This window comes from Notamacropus eugenii, chromosome 6 (assembly GCF_028372415.1).
Source record: "Notamacropus eugenii isolate mMacEug1 chromosome 6, mMacEug1.pri_v2, whole genome shotgun sequence".
NCBI lineage: Eukaryota > Metazoa > Chordata > Mammalia > Diprotodontia > Macropodidae > Notamacropus > Notamacropus eugenii.
The window spans coordinates 299,219,643-299,235,056 of record NC_092877.1 but is presented as its reverse complement, the minus strand read 5'-3'; the positions used below and the strand labels follow the sequence as shown (position 1 = coordinate 299,235,056).

General features: G+C 36.8%; 1 protein-coding gene across 1 annotated transcript in view; it reads right to left on the bottom strand.

Moving 5' to 3' along the window:
- CARF (calcium responsive transcription factor) overlaps positions 1-15,085 on the bottom strand; it is a 47,892-nt gene extending 32,807 nt beyond the window's left edge. The window contains exons 1-2 of the mRNA XM_072617321.1: positions 11,672-15,085; positions 2,784-3,011 (exon numbers count right to left, since the gene is read on the bottom strand). Coding sequence (XP_072473422.1) covers positions 2,784-3,011; positions 11,672-11,689 — 246 coding nt within the window. The 5' untranslated portion in view covers positions 11,690-15,085. The remainder of the gene's footprint in view (positions 1-2,783; positions 3,012-11,671) is intronic.
- Positions 15,086-15,414: the final 329 nt, after the last annotated feature.

Genomic DNA, 15,414 nt, shown 5'->3' with positions numbered 1-15,414 from the left:
TGTGGTATTCTATGGAATATCACTTGTAAAAGCCTTCCTGTTTCCTCCCCAAATCCTCATCAAGGAGGCCATTTATATACATATATATATGTATATATATATATATATATATATATATATATATATATATATATATATATACACACATACATACATACATATATATATCATAAAAATTTTACATGGGTGAAAAGGGAAGCCTCTGGGTCAATAATGCTCTCATGGTGCCTTTGGGGTGGGGAGGCTAATAAAGCTGGATTTTTTCCCATGCTTTTCATATCTTCTTCAAGTGCCTTGTGAAACAATCCTGTACTGCCTTCAAAATTCTGTCACCTTCAGTACAGACCTCCTCTGTGCATATCTCTTTTCTTTATGGGATTTCAACTTGAGCTACGACTGTGGTGTCAAATAACCAAATTAAATTACTGCTTGATGGCAAAAGGAGTCTGCTATAAAAATCTTTAAAACTTTTCATTTGTTACTCTCCTTCCAATTTCATTCAAATGCCCTCAATGTAGCTTTGTTTAGTTGAGTACCTTGCCAGGCTTTATCATGTTTTTTTCCTATTGCTTCTATTCTAATGAGGTAACATTGTTCATAATCTCCAACAATCCTCTGTAGCATTTTCTAAAGAAGTTTATAATATAAACAGGTGTTTGCCTTAGTTAACTCTGGATGATCATTAGATTAAGTGCTTAATGATTAAAGCCTCTCGTCCTTCCTCCTGAACCATAATTTCCCACAATTTTTTTGGTGACCTCATCTATTCCAATCTTTGTGCTGAAGTCACTGAATATAATGTAAGCACGTTTATTTAATTTCTTTGTAAAACTTCTCTACCTCCTCATTCTCTGCAATAGATATTGATGCAAAAGCTGCAATTTTCATGGTGGTCTTTCTGAAAATACTTATCCTAAGTCCTACAATCTGAAATGACACAGTTCATGAAATGTTTCTTATTACCTTTGGGCACAAGATAAAAGCTTTAGCAACTTGTCTACATGCCTCTCTAAGAAGAAAATATAAGCCATCTTTTTATGTAACTACAATTTTCTTCTTTCTTTTGGTTTGGCTTAAAGTGAGAATGTTGACCATTACAACTCAGTGCTTCCAGTAACATACATACTTACTTGTTGGTTATGAGAAAAAGATCTTACATTTAGAATATAAACATCTAAGTTAATATTTATAAGCTGCCTAAAAACTGTGATTCTTAGCATCTTCTCCCTTTTCCACCACTCTGCCACTGAAGAATTGGAAAGGGAGTCAATATGACTGAGAACCATTTGCTATTTTTTTTTGATTTCTGGTTTCCTGCAGTCAAGGAATTCATCACCAAGTAGCCAGTCAACCAACAACAAGCCTCTCTGTACTTAGCTAATCCTTGGAAAACTGATGTAGTGTGTTGTCAGGTTTACACTCTAAATCTTTCTACCATGATAGAACTTGCCAAAGCTTACACTCTGCTGGTGTTGCCTTTGTGAACTAAGCTACACATCATGTGACTTGCCGCCACACCATCATGGCACTGTTATGGCTAGTTTAATGTAGACCTATGCTAAACCTTTTCCTATCACTTATTCACCCATATCGAAATCTTACAATAATTCCCTGTAGGCTTATACACAGAAACTACGTAAATATATGTGTGTGTGTGTGTGTGTGTGTGTGTGTGTGTGTGTGTGTGTGTGTGTGTATACACACACATATATATATATATATACAGACACACAAATAAATTTTATATTTCTTTTAAAGTTTTTCACTTTTTTTTCTCACATGAGCATTGCCTCTGAACTTTAATAATCTTAAGAATTATAGATTTAGAGCTAGAAGGGAGGGCAGAAGATGTGTAGTTCATTTTACAAAGGAGGAACTGAGGCTCAGAGAGGTTAAATTACCAGCCCAGATTTGTACAGGTAGTAAAGAGTCAGCATTCAAACTCAGGTCCTCTGACTCTGAAACCAGAGCTCTTAAGAAAACATCCCGTTGTTCATTTTATTCTTTCTCCTACTTATTTCCAATCTTTCTTCCATATTCCTCATATTCCACATGAAACAATTCTTTAAGCCACTGGATCATAAGCTCTATTAAAGAGGAACTGTGTTTTCTTCAACTTTCTAACTTTCTCAGCACTTGCTACAATGCAATGCACACAGAAAGTACTTAAATGTTTGTGGAATTAATAATGTCCTTCCCTCATGCTTATCAGTTCATCATCTTACTAGCCACCACACACAAGTAATGTCTAAACCCATTTGCTGTAGGAATTTGAACTGGAATTACTGAATTGGGAGGGATAACTGCTTATTCCAGGAAAACTAATGAAGAATGCAACTTTCAATGACAGTCTGTAACCATCATTTTTAATTTTATAGTTAACGAAGCTTGCCTTACTAACAGAAATAGGTTCTGGTACAACCTAGCTTTGAACAAATAGCAATTGATGAAAGGAGTAACATAACGCAATATTTAATAATAGAACTCCCTGGCCAAGCAACTCTCTCCCCTGGGTCCATTGCATCATTTACAAAACAAGGGTGTGGGGAAAAATGTTCTCCAAGGTCCCTCTGAGCTTTAAATTCTGTGGTCCTAAAAAACTGAAATGAAAGAATGTATGTAATATTAGCTCCATATTGTCATTTATTGGTGATTACTATTTAACCTCATCCCTATAATACTTTGTTGGAAACGTAAGATCTGAAAAGCAAGGTTGTTTACTTTACAATTTATTACACTTACGGAAACATCATGAACACTAGATTGTTTTCAGATATACTCACCATCTGTGTATTATAATCCCCTACTGACTGAAGCTCATATTGAATAGGATGCCCATTTTGGTCTACTAGATGGAACGGCTCTGTGGAAAGAGACTGTGGCTGTGACAGCTGGACTGGTACATGCTGTGATGGGGGCGAATTATCTGCCACACCAACTGTGATGGGCAAAACTGCAGAAGAATCATTTTGTCCAAAGGAAGCATCCCTGGAATCCATGCAGGTTAGGTGCTTTTGTATAGGAAAAACAAAATACCACTTTCAATCCTCCTGAAATATACTGTTTTACAAAAATCCCCATAACACCTAATAACAAAAAAATCCAATTCAAATACATTGTATTTTATTATGCAGTTGTCACTTTATCCAAATAAATAACTCTCAAAAAGTACACTGACATTAAGTTAATGATTTTTATATGTTATGCTGTGAAAGACAGATGCTTTAGTTTACTAGAAAGTGGTATAGTTGTGAGTATACTACATTGTCATCCCATTCATCAGATAACATAACTACCTCATTTAATAAATTTGTGAACTCCTTCCGTTCCTCCTCAGTAACTTTATATACCTTCTTCTATTCAGTTTAGAACAACATGCTCATTTTTGAAGATAGCTCCTTCTCCAAAGTGCCACAGCAGAGTGTGAGTGATCAGGTTGTTCTGTCCCACACATTCTCTGGGTTTATGCTATCTTTGTTATTGTACCTTCACACTTATCAAGTACTGCATGAAACATAAAAATAACCTTAGCTAGCTTACATTTGCAATTTATAAATAATCTGATCAAAAGATTGTCATCATTTCGCTATGTGATTTAAATTTTCTAATGCATCATTTTATGCAATTTTCATTTTTATTGACCATAATTTAGAGCTGAACTTAAGTTTCATCTAGTCCTGCCCTCTTAATTTTACAGGTGAGAAACTGAGGTCCACAGAGGCTAATTTGCCCAAGATCACAGAGTAATCAAGCAGCAGACCAAGGATTCCAACCCAGGACCTTTGACTCCAAATCAAGCATTCTTTTCATTGCCTCCCTTAGTATCATCTCTCTAACTTCAATAATGAAATTCAGTGAGTTTTCCAGAAAATACCTTATGAAGGCATATAACATTTCTATGTTGTTGTTGCTGAATAAATGAAATATAACTTATTCTTAGGCAAGTTAAGTCACTATATGGCTGTTTTTTCCCTCAGAATGAAAATAAGCTGCAAGGAAAGTGCTTTTTCAGTCTAACTCCCACCTGAAACACCTGAGCATCTCTTTCTGACTCTTCGGTGTTATTACAGTTGACTACTAATAAATCATGAGACTGTTCCATACTGGCATCATGGCCAGTTCCATTTTCTTCCATTAAAAGACAGCTGAAAGAATTCAAGTCAAAGTCAATTAAAGTATTTTAAGTGATTTTAAAAAATACTTAGCTTCCCCACTCCCACAACACTAAATTAACAGTTTTCATTTTGCAGGAAATTTAAGATTTGATTGAATAATTTGTCCACACCTACTTAATACTCAAGGGCAAATGTTACTACTATGTAATTCCTACATCTCTTAGGTCACATTTGGCTTTCAAGGATGCTAAGGAAAGAAATTTATAACATATTATATTTTCAAACCATTCTTTTCTCTTTCTCATTTTACAGATTCTTGAGTCTAGAATAAAGAAAGTGGTTTGAATTTGCACTTAGGCAAGGACTGATCTCAACATCTCATTAATATAAATTTGTGTTTACTATACAGAATAGAGCATTGTCACAGAACTCATGTCACTGATTAAAAGAACACACAAAGAAGCCAAATAATAGCCAAATAACTGCTATCAGGACAATCAACTTGTTGCTAAGTGATCTTATGTGTTAATGTGACAGCAGGTACTCTATACCTAAATAATAAATTTCAAGTCTTTAAATTCAGACTATATCAAACAGTAACTGGTAGAAGTCCATTCTTAAAACAACTACTCATGTTTTCTCAGATAAGAAGTCTTTAAAAGTGGTAGTCAAATAGCAACTCTTTTGCCCTTTGCCAAGAAAACGTATCCCAAAACAAAAATATCTAAGGTGCTACATGGAAAATTAAAGACTACATTGTTTTCAACATGTATATACAAACTTTTAATTTTATTAGGTAAATTAAAACCCTGGGATTAGAAATTATGCACCTTATAAAATGCTTCAGGTTTATATTTACCTTTTCTATAAATATCTACTTTGAAACGTAACGCCAGGTTTTATTACACATCACAGCAGATGCATAATTTTTGTTCAATTAATAAAAATCTATCAAATACTGCATAAAGCAGAATCTATGATGGTACCTATTTCTATTTCCCTTGATCTTAAACTTTATATAGTCAGTACATCCTAAATCCTACATATTTCATGAACAAACAAAATGTAAAAGTAATGGGCTAAAAAAATTTCTAAGAGATACCTGTAAAATTATTTACACAGAGCTCCATACAGATCCTCATTTTTTTACATTTTACAAAACTGATAGAATTAAGGTGTCCCTTGGAGCTCAATAAAGCATAGAAGATGAAAGAGGAAGAAAGAGACTCCAACATGATGAATTTCCAAAGGGAAATCAACTTTGATGAAAGAGGACCATTAATTCTGCTTGCTTAAATGTTTATCAACATGGAGAACTGCATCTGGAATAACTAAGTTTTACTGTGAAAGACGAAGTGCAAAACTTTTAGTTAAGCCACTTGCTAAAACGAAATCATTATCATCATAAATTCAGCAATTTTAAAACAAATTTTATTTATTTATTTTTTTTTTGTTTTGCATGTTACCAATTTTATTCTGTGTACTGCATTTTATGGGTTATTTCATTGTTACTCTGTTAGGAAAAGTCCTTATTATAATAATTAAGGTTTTGTTATAAAGAATTGTATGAGAAAAGTATATTTTTAGCAATCTCTAGCAAAAAAAAAATAGTTTTTGTTGGTTGCAGAAAAATAACCCCCATTTACTATAGGCTCAGTGTATAAGAATTCACATTTTTCACTTTCATGCAGTTTTTTAGGAATATTACCCCCACAAAAGTTGAGGAGTTATAAAGCAGACCTCATGTTTTTCTCTCGCCTCCCCTCTTTATCCCTCCACTAATGAGTCTTTTGTTTGCCTCTTTTATGAGAGATAATTTGCCCCATTCCATTTCTCCCTTTCTCCTCCCAATATTTCTCTCTCACTGCTTGATTTCATTTTTTTTTTAAGATATGATCCCATCCTCTTCAATTCACTCTGTGCACTCTGTCTCTATGTATGTGTGCGTGTGTGCATGTGTGTGTGTGTACTCCCACCCAGTACCCAGATACTGAAATGTTTCAAGAGTTACAAATATTGTCTTTCCATGTAGGAATGAAAACAGTTCAACTTTAGTAAGTCCCTTATGACTTCTCTTTGCTGTTCACCTTTTCATGGTTCTCTTCATTCTTGTGTTTGAAAGTCAAATTTTCTTTTCAGCTCTGGTCTTTTCATCAAGAAAATTTGAAAATCCTCTATTTCACTGAAAGGCCATTTTTTCTCCTGAAGTATTATACTCAGTTTTGCTGGGTAGGTGATTCTTGGTTTTAGACCTAGTTCCTTTGACTTCTGGAATATGCTATTCCATGCCCTTCGATCCCTTAATGTAGAGGGTGCTAGATCTTGTGTTATCCTGATTGTATTTCCACAATACTTGAATTGTTTCTTTCTAGCTGCTTGCAATATTTTCTCCTTGACCTGGGAATTCTGGAATTTGGCCACAATGTTCCTAGGAGTTTCTCTTTTTGGATCTCTTTCAGGTGGTGTTCTGTGGATTCCTTGAATATTTATTTTGCCCTCTGGTTCTAGAATCTCAGGGCAGTTTTCCTTGATAATTTCATGGAAGATGATGTCTAGGCTCTTCTTTTGGTCATCGTTTTCAGGTAGTCCCAAAATTTTTACATTGTCTCTCCTGAATCTATTTTCCAGGTCAGTTGTTTTTCCAATGAGATATTTCACATTATCTTTCATTTTTCCAATCTTCTCGCTATGTTCTGTGATATCTTGCTTTCTCACAAAGTCCTTAGCGTCCATCTGTGCCATTCTAGTTTTGAAAGAACTATTTTCTTCAGTGAGCTTTTGAATCTCCTTTTCCATTTGGCTAATTCTGCTTTTGAAAGCATTCTTCTCCTCATTGGCTTTTTGAACCTCTTTTGCCAATTGAGCTAGGCTAGTTTTCAAGGTGTTAATTTCTTCAACATTTTTTTGGTTCTCCTTTAGCAGGGAGCTGATCTGCTTTTCATGCTTTTCTTTCATATCTCTCATTTCTCTTCCCAGTTTTTCCTCCACCTCTCTAACTTGATTTTCAAAATTCTTTTTGAGCTCTTCCATGGCCTGAGCCCACTGGGTGGGCTGGGACACAGAAGCCTTGATTTCTGTGTCTTTGTCTGATGGTAAGCATTGTTCTTCCTCATCAGAAAGGAAGGGAGGAAATGTCTGCTCTCCAAGAAAGTAGCCTTCAAAAGTCTTATTTCTTTTCCCTTTTCTGGGCATTTTCCCCAGCCAGTGACTTGACCTCTGAATATTCTCCTCACACGCACCTCGCCTCCTGGTCCTCCCAGCCAGCGTTTGGGGACTGAGATTCAAATGCTGCTTCCAGCCTTAGGGCTTTTGGCGGGGGCAGGGCTGCTATTCAGTGTGAGAATTAAGTTCAGGTGGTCAGGTCAGGGCAGGGCCACCTCTCAGGCTCAGTTTCCTCAGGGGGTTTATGCACAGACCTTCCACAATGGATCCAGGCTCCCGCCTGCTTGGGGAGCCCCTGTCTGCAGCCACCTCTCAACTTCTACCTCCCGGGGGGGCACCCCACTCCCCTCTCAACCCGCCAAAGAGACTCTCTCACCGACCCCCGTCACCTGTGGGCGGAGGGACTTGTGCGGCCACTGGAGATCCTGTCCCTGAAGCCTGCTTGGGTCTGTTTCTCTTGGTGCTGTGGCCGCAGCAGGTCTGGGCTGGGCTGGGCTCTGGGTCTGCAGCGCAACGGACCTTTTGCAAGAGTTTTGTAGGTCCCTCTGTGGGTGGAGGGACCCGCGTGGCCGCTGGAGATCCTGTCCCTGAAGCCCGCTCGGATCTTTTCCTCTCGGTGTGCGGCCGCTGCAGGGCTGCCCTCTGCTCCCAGTCCCGGCGCCCAGTTCGCAGTGCGAAGGATCCCCCCGCGAGAGGTTTGCAGGTCCCTCCGGAAGAGAAATCTCCCTCGCTCCAATATTCCGTGTCCTCTGGGTGCAGAATTCACCGTGAGTTGGTCCCCTCTAGCCGTTCTGTGGGTTGTGGGTTCGGAGCTATGTGTATGTGCGTCTTTCTACTCCGCCATCTTGGCTCTGCCCCTCCAACAAATTTTATTTTAAAGAATAAAGATATATTGGAAATTTTCATATAAAAATACATGAGGTCAAGACATAAAACTATTACTAAGAACATTTATTTTTAAAAAATGTGTGCACCATGAAATGTGACCTAATATTTTATATTTTATTGGTATAGCAACATGAATTGTAAAAGTTCATTACACAAAGAGAATGTTATTTTCCCCCCTCATCTACAATAACCGGAACTTTCTCAAAAAAGAATAGAATGATCCTTCCTATACAGACCATAGTAACCTAATAAATGAAATTATTACATGACACAATTCTATCAGATTTCATTTGAACAATACTATCCAAATATTTTTGTTAGAATATAATTTTGAAATTTCCTTTCCTTCTCCTTAAAGAGAATTAGAAAATCCAAAAACCTTGAGCCAGAAAGGTTTACAAATATTGCTGGTTCCTCATTACTTTAAAACCAGAGACTTCTTTAGCTATCTAGCAAGTAGTTTTATAAGGTTTTCTTTCAACTGAAATATTTAGGAATGAAGGTTAGTATTGATCACTAGAAACATTAAGACTTTAGTTCAAATGGTCTTTATCAGATAGGCAGAAATAAAAATATTCCTTGGGGGGAAGGGAAGGAAAGTCATCTTTAAGCAAGTAAACTAGAGGCCCTGCTTGTTCTTTAAGTCTTAGGACTCTTTTAAACTGAAGTTTCAGTTTTTATAAATTGCACAGGTCCCCTTTCTCAACACACTGTTGCCAGTACAGTGATCTGGAAAACATTATAGTTTTTGGAGAAATGCTCTTTGAAAAGAAGTTGTAGTTTAGAGCAGTTGATCCCAGCAGAGCAGACTCCCAAGGTAAGCTAGGTTACTAGGTGTGCTTCCCCTCACCCCCCAAAAATCACCCAAAAGGTAGAGCTTTTTTTTTTTTTTTACCCTTCATTTATAGATTTATATCAACAAATATACTTTTAAAATTCAATTCTGGTAATTCATACTTTGATAAGACTGATCTTTCCTTATATATCTAGCTGGTATTTAACTATATCGTAAGAATACAAACTGAAAGCAGCCTCAGGAAAAGACACTCTATAGATGAGAGCATCAGGCAGTCTTGGAAGTAATCAATCTTCAAATAAAGACTGGAAGACCACCTATCATTCAAGATATTCTTGTTCAAGTTGGATTAGATGTGCTCCTAGGCCCCTTTCAGGTGAGAGTCTAAGTATAAAGAAGACACCAGGTAAGAGAAGGGTTCAGAAAAAGAAGTGGAAGGATTCCAAATGCAAATTTCACCCATTTTAAAAAATGTATATAAGGCTGGGCCTGTGGCACAAAAAAGAAGGAAAAACCTATTCTTTGTTCTCTCAGCTTTTATACTACACAACACGTAAGATGCAGATCTCAAGGCAATATCGTAAGTACGGTAGTGAAAGTACATTATGAGTTGTGACCTTTAGTATCAGGGTAAGCAACCTAATCCGTACTCATAATATTATTACTATAAGCAAATACACTTCAAATTTCAAACTGTCTTAAAAATGAAGTTTTGGAATACATTATTCCACTATGGTATGACCACTATGGTACAAAGAGTAATGAAATTAAGATTTAATCAAAGAACTGTTTGGGAAAAGCAGCATACCTGAAAAAAGATCTGAAGCTTTTGAACTTCTTCAAGATAATAAACTGATAAGATAATTTGATAACCAAAAAAAAGCTAATATAATCTTAATTATAATAATAATAATTAAGAGGATGTCTAGCTTTCAGATATAAGGTGGAGATCCCACTGTACTGTGCCCTGGTCAGACTGATCATAGCAATCTGTTCTCAATGCTCCATTTGAGGAAGTATCCAGAAGATGACAACCAGGATGGTGAAATACCTTGAGTTCATGCCATATGGACAGTCACAAGGCAAATAAGAGGGATTCAAGAAAATGGTTCAAGGAACTGGGGTTGTTAAGACTGGAAAAGTCTCAGAGAGATATAATAGTAGTCTTCAAGTGTTTGAAAGGCTGTTATATGGAAGAAGGGATTAGTTGAGGTGGGGAACCAGTGGCCAATTTAACTTCTAAATCCTTGGGTACAGCCTTTTGACCAAGTTTTACAGAACAAATTCTTTTATTAAGAGGATCTATTCTATGAAGTCTGAAGTCATTCAAAGGGCCACACTTGAGGACCTAGAGGGCTACATGTGGCCTCAAGGCCCCAGATTCCCCACCCCTGGATTAGACATTCTGTTTGACTCCACAGGATAGAATCTGGACCAACAGGTAGTACTTGGAGAGGCAAATTATGAAGTGATGCAAAACCAAACTTCCTAACAACTATTAAAAGTGGAATAGAGTGGAACATGTAGTCATGGAAATAGCACATTACTCGTTACAGAAGGTCTACCAATAAAGGTTGGATTGTCACTTGTCAGGTACCTATGTCTTCTGACTTTCCTTCCAACTCTGAAATTCTGTGATTCCCAGTCTCAACTCTCAGTAATGTAATTAATTAGCTCTGTGATCTTGGGGAATTACCTTAACCTCTCAGTCTCAGTTTTCTCACCTTTAAAAGGACAAAACTTTTATTTACCTATTGGGGTTGCTGTAAACAAAGCACTTTGTGAATTGTAAGAGTATAATGAATTGTGAGGACAGCTGGGTAATGCAGTAGGTAAGAGTCAGGAAGACCGGAGTTCAAATGAGATCTCAGACTCCTTATAGCTGCGTAACCCTGGGCAAGTCACTTACCCTGTTTGCCTAAGTTTCCTCATTTCTAAGATGAGTTGCAGAAGGAAATAGTAAACCACCCCAGTATTTTTGCAAAGAAAACCTCGAAAATGGGGTCACAAATACTACCGAACAGTAACAATAGAAATGTGAGATACTATAATTCTTCTAGATAAAGACTGACATTTATACAGTGCTTTAAGTTTGCAAAGGGTCTTCTTACATGATTTCATTTGAGTCCCACAAAATCCCTGTGAGATTCATACCATTATCTCATTTTACAGATGAGGATACAAACAGACAGAAATTATCCTTCTCATTTTATAGATGAACAAATGTGGGCTTAGAAATGATTTATCCCAGGTCAAACAGAAGAAACAGAACTTGAACCTACATTCTCTGACTCCAAGTATGATTTTCTTTTCACAATCTCTCCCAGAGGTCACAAGCTAATATGTACTGGAAGTGACATTCAAACCCAAGTCTTACTGACCTCAGTTTCAACATTATTTCTATTAGTCCATGCAAGTTTGAAGACTGTCTGAATGTTTTTGAGTGACATAAAAAGATTCCTTGACATACTATTCTTCTAGATAATTTTGCATGCAAAATAAATAAAAATTTTCCTTTCTCCTCTTAAATACAATACTGTATCTTTTTTTTTTTTTTTTACTGGATCTGTGATTTCATTGGGCTAGGAGGTTCCTAGGGAGGAAGTTACTGCATTACTAACTTTAATTTATATAATATTACTTCTCGGTAATCTTAAACACCTCAATGTTATCATGCCAAGTTATTTAAATATTATAAAATATTACTTACCACACACAATAGTTCCATGTCAAGGCATAGTCACTTAAGGATCAGCATGTTAGGTATCATGTCCATCCATAAAGGAAATCTTCTTCCCCAACTGGTTACCATAAACAGAACAATATTCTAAGACAAGGTACAGTTTTGACTTTTTAAGCATGTGAAATTGTAAAAATTATTCTTTACAGGCTCTATTACTATCCGCTATAACATTTCCAAAATGTAAATACAAAAATTATCTCCCTGCAATGACTAAGTTAAATTGTAGACTATTAAGCACCCAGAAAGGTATTTGTCAAGAACTGTGAGAAAGCATAAGTACAATAGCCCTGAGTACTAAAGCCCAATAAGTGCTACCTCTACATTTATGCCATGGTTATATTTATGCCTTTAGAAAAAATCTGCACACAACAAAATGAGCAATTTAAAATGTTTTTTCTTCTAGTACACAAATGGCAGAAAACAACAAAATATATTTCTATGAGATTTTAACAGACTAGCCTAACACTAGAAGATAAAACTTCCCAAGGAAATGGCTTTATTCATTTAAAAAATTTAGTACCAGTTTAGGTTTTCGGGATGCAACAAAACCAGGAACATATAAAAGGTGAAAATAACTTTAAATTATTTGGTTAGTCTCCATCTCCATTATGGAAGGAAGTGAGATAGGAACAGACTCTAGTAATTACAGTAGCTTTCTAGAACATTTCTAAAAAGTATTTTTTAAGTAACTCTGTACAAGAACCCTGTTAAATAGTTAACAGTCAAAAGTAGGCAGACTATTGTCCTGAATGATTTGTTCAAAATTACCTCAAGAACCAGTGATATACAAAAACAAATTCCAGGACACCTATATCCCAGATAATTGGCTGATGAATTTAGAATATTTAAGTGGAAGGTTTCATTTTTTTCCCTTGTTAAAAGTATGGGCTGTGAAAAGTTGCAAAATTTATAAAAAAATTAGGGAAAAATTAGCATAACATCACATAATTACTAAATTTAAAAAATATTTATAAATTGGCTCCTGAATTACGACTCTTAAAAATAGTGTCTAAACAGTCTGAAATTACACAATTGTATCTGAATAGTCTAGGTAATAATAAATGCTGTTCCTCAAAACTTAATCATATCTAAATTTTGATCACAGAAGTGTTGGCTTCTCCTTAGCTACCCTGGAGTCCTACTTTTCCATTCTATCTTTTTCCTCTGAGTATCCATATATACATAGTTCTATGCTCTCATACCCCTTTAGTGTAGAGGATGCAGAGGAAATGATGGTTACGATGTTAGCAAGAAATGACAAATTAGATAATTTTTAAGGTCCCTTCCAACTCTAATGATTTATAATAAACTATGCAACCTTCATTATAATCCTTTCAATCACTTTAAACCATCTGACCCTCTGCAATTTCCTAAATGAGTACTACTATTATAAGTTAAGGAGGCTACGAAATCATCATGGATGATTTTTGGATGCATTGTGTTTGCTCCCATTTTAAGCAAACCAATTAAAAAAATGGATGTGACGTTCAACGTCTTTAAGGTATAAGCACTACAATGAATGCATAGTTTTTCAGGCTTGATAATGGCTACAAAGAGAGAATACAATATATGAAGTAATCAGTTCTGCCTGTTTGTCTCAACTTGACCGAATATGCTGCATATTATGGATACTGAACAATATCAACACGAAATTTCTTCTCTAAACAGCCATAATGGGACTCAGCTGAACTCTAAACAGAAGTCAATCCGACAAATGAGGAGCAGTTTCCTGTTAAGGGACATATGGATGGATATGAAATCAGAAAGACCAACCTTTAACACACAGTAACTATAACCACAAGCAAGTTACTTAAACTTTCAGTGGCCCAGGCAGCTCTCAAAGACTCTTAAATTACACAGGAATTGCCACTCTTCCTCTGTGGAAGGAGTTTCTATGCAAATAAAGTTAAAGTTCTGGAAAGTCCCCAAAAGGTAACAACCAGAAAAGCATTTTTTGTTACTGATTAGTAAAAAGACAATACATAGATTCCTTTTCAGTTCACAGAATCCTAGAAGCAGAACAAACTTCAGAGGTCATCTAGTTCAGTCCCAAGTACATGAATCTCTTCTACAATAGTCCTGAGAAGTCCTTCCCATCTGTTCCTTCCTTCATCTCCAGTGTAAGTCTCTATATAGTATTTCCTAAACAGCATACTTCATTTTTGAACAGCTCTGTTATAGTTCCATTCAGTGGAGATCTGCCCCTCTGTAACTTCCATGCATAGATACTAGTGCTGTCTGTCCTTTTAGATCAAGCTAATTTGAAGCTGAATTCCTCTTAAACCTGACAAGACTTCAACATCCTTAGACTGAAACCATTTACATTGTCTTTTCTTCTGGAGCCTAAACACTCTTCAGCTCATCCTCATTTGGCATGGTTTTGACCTTCAGTCTCTTGGCTTGTCTTCCTGCAGTCCCACTCTAGCTTTAGGATGTTATTCCTAAAGGATCACATCCACCGTACTCCAGATGCTACGCTTTTATTAAATCTACCTTATCTCATTAGCTGCTTTGACCACCCTGACACATTGCTGACTCACACTTCATGCATGCAGTCTGTCAAGACTGCCAAAACCACCTGGCTGTTTTCACAGGACACTGAAAAAAACCCCAACTGCAAGATTTTACATTCCTTCTTATGAAACTTCATCTTTAGACAGGGATCAACATTCCAGCTTGTTTGTGGTACTTTTAGGTTCTGATTCTTCCTCCAAGACATTTCTATCACATACAGCTTGTTTTCTTTAAAAGCAGCAATTTGGAAAATTAACAACTAAGAATACACCCTGATCTTATTTACTGATATTTAAGATGCTTTAATTTTAAAAACCTATCTTCACATTAATTGAAATATCAGACTTGCTAATAGAAAATCAACCGTAAGACCTAATTTATCTAATACCTATTTATGGCGTGGGGGGGGGAGAAACCTATACATTTCAAAGCAAGAACTATGCTTCATTAAATGCCCAATTTTCCTTTATTGAAAAAATTAACTGAAAATCAGAATTCAGTTGTTTTCAGGTCTTCCTGAAGTAATTCAATTATTCAATAATTCAACACAAGAAAAGTTATAAGAGCACTGTACAAAACGTAAACTTTGCGAATAATCAGAAACAGACACATGATTTCCAATAGTGAAGTGCTGTTTCCTTTTTTACTTTACTGGTATACGATATGGTACAAAAGGACTCTTTAAGCTACGTGCCTTCTCCCTCAAGAGTCTTTAAACATCCAATATGAAAGGCTGAATGGATTTTCCCATCCACTAAATGTTTATCAGAGACTATTAACATGAACTCCAAGGCTGCTTCTCTCTTAGTCCAATCCAGCCTCTCCCAACTGTTTCCAACATAAACAATCCCTCCAGCTGTGCCTGACAATCACGGTGGGGAAGTCCACGTGCCCCTGGCAGCATCTTCCTCCCTCCACTGCCCTACGCCCCCCTTTTCCATTGCCCCCTTTCTTCTCCCTGGCAACCCTGAGGCTACCACACTCTCACCTCCCGCCTCAGCACTGCCTTCCCCTCCTAGGCAAAGGGAGCTCTGACAACTGCCTGTAACAGCATTTCCAAGCCAATCTGACCATGGCACCCCTCTGGATCTGGACATTTCCAAAGTTAGGCACCGAGGCCAGCCAGGAAAGTCTGGGACACAGGGGATGCCAAGGGACCTTCCCCTGGACGTGAACAGACGGCACCCCCCATTCCC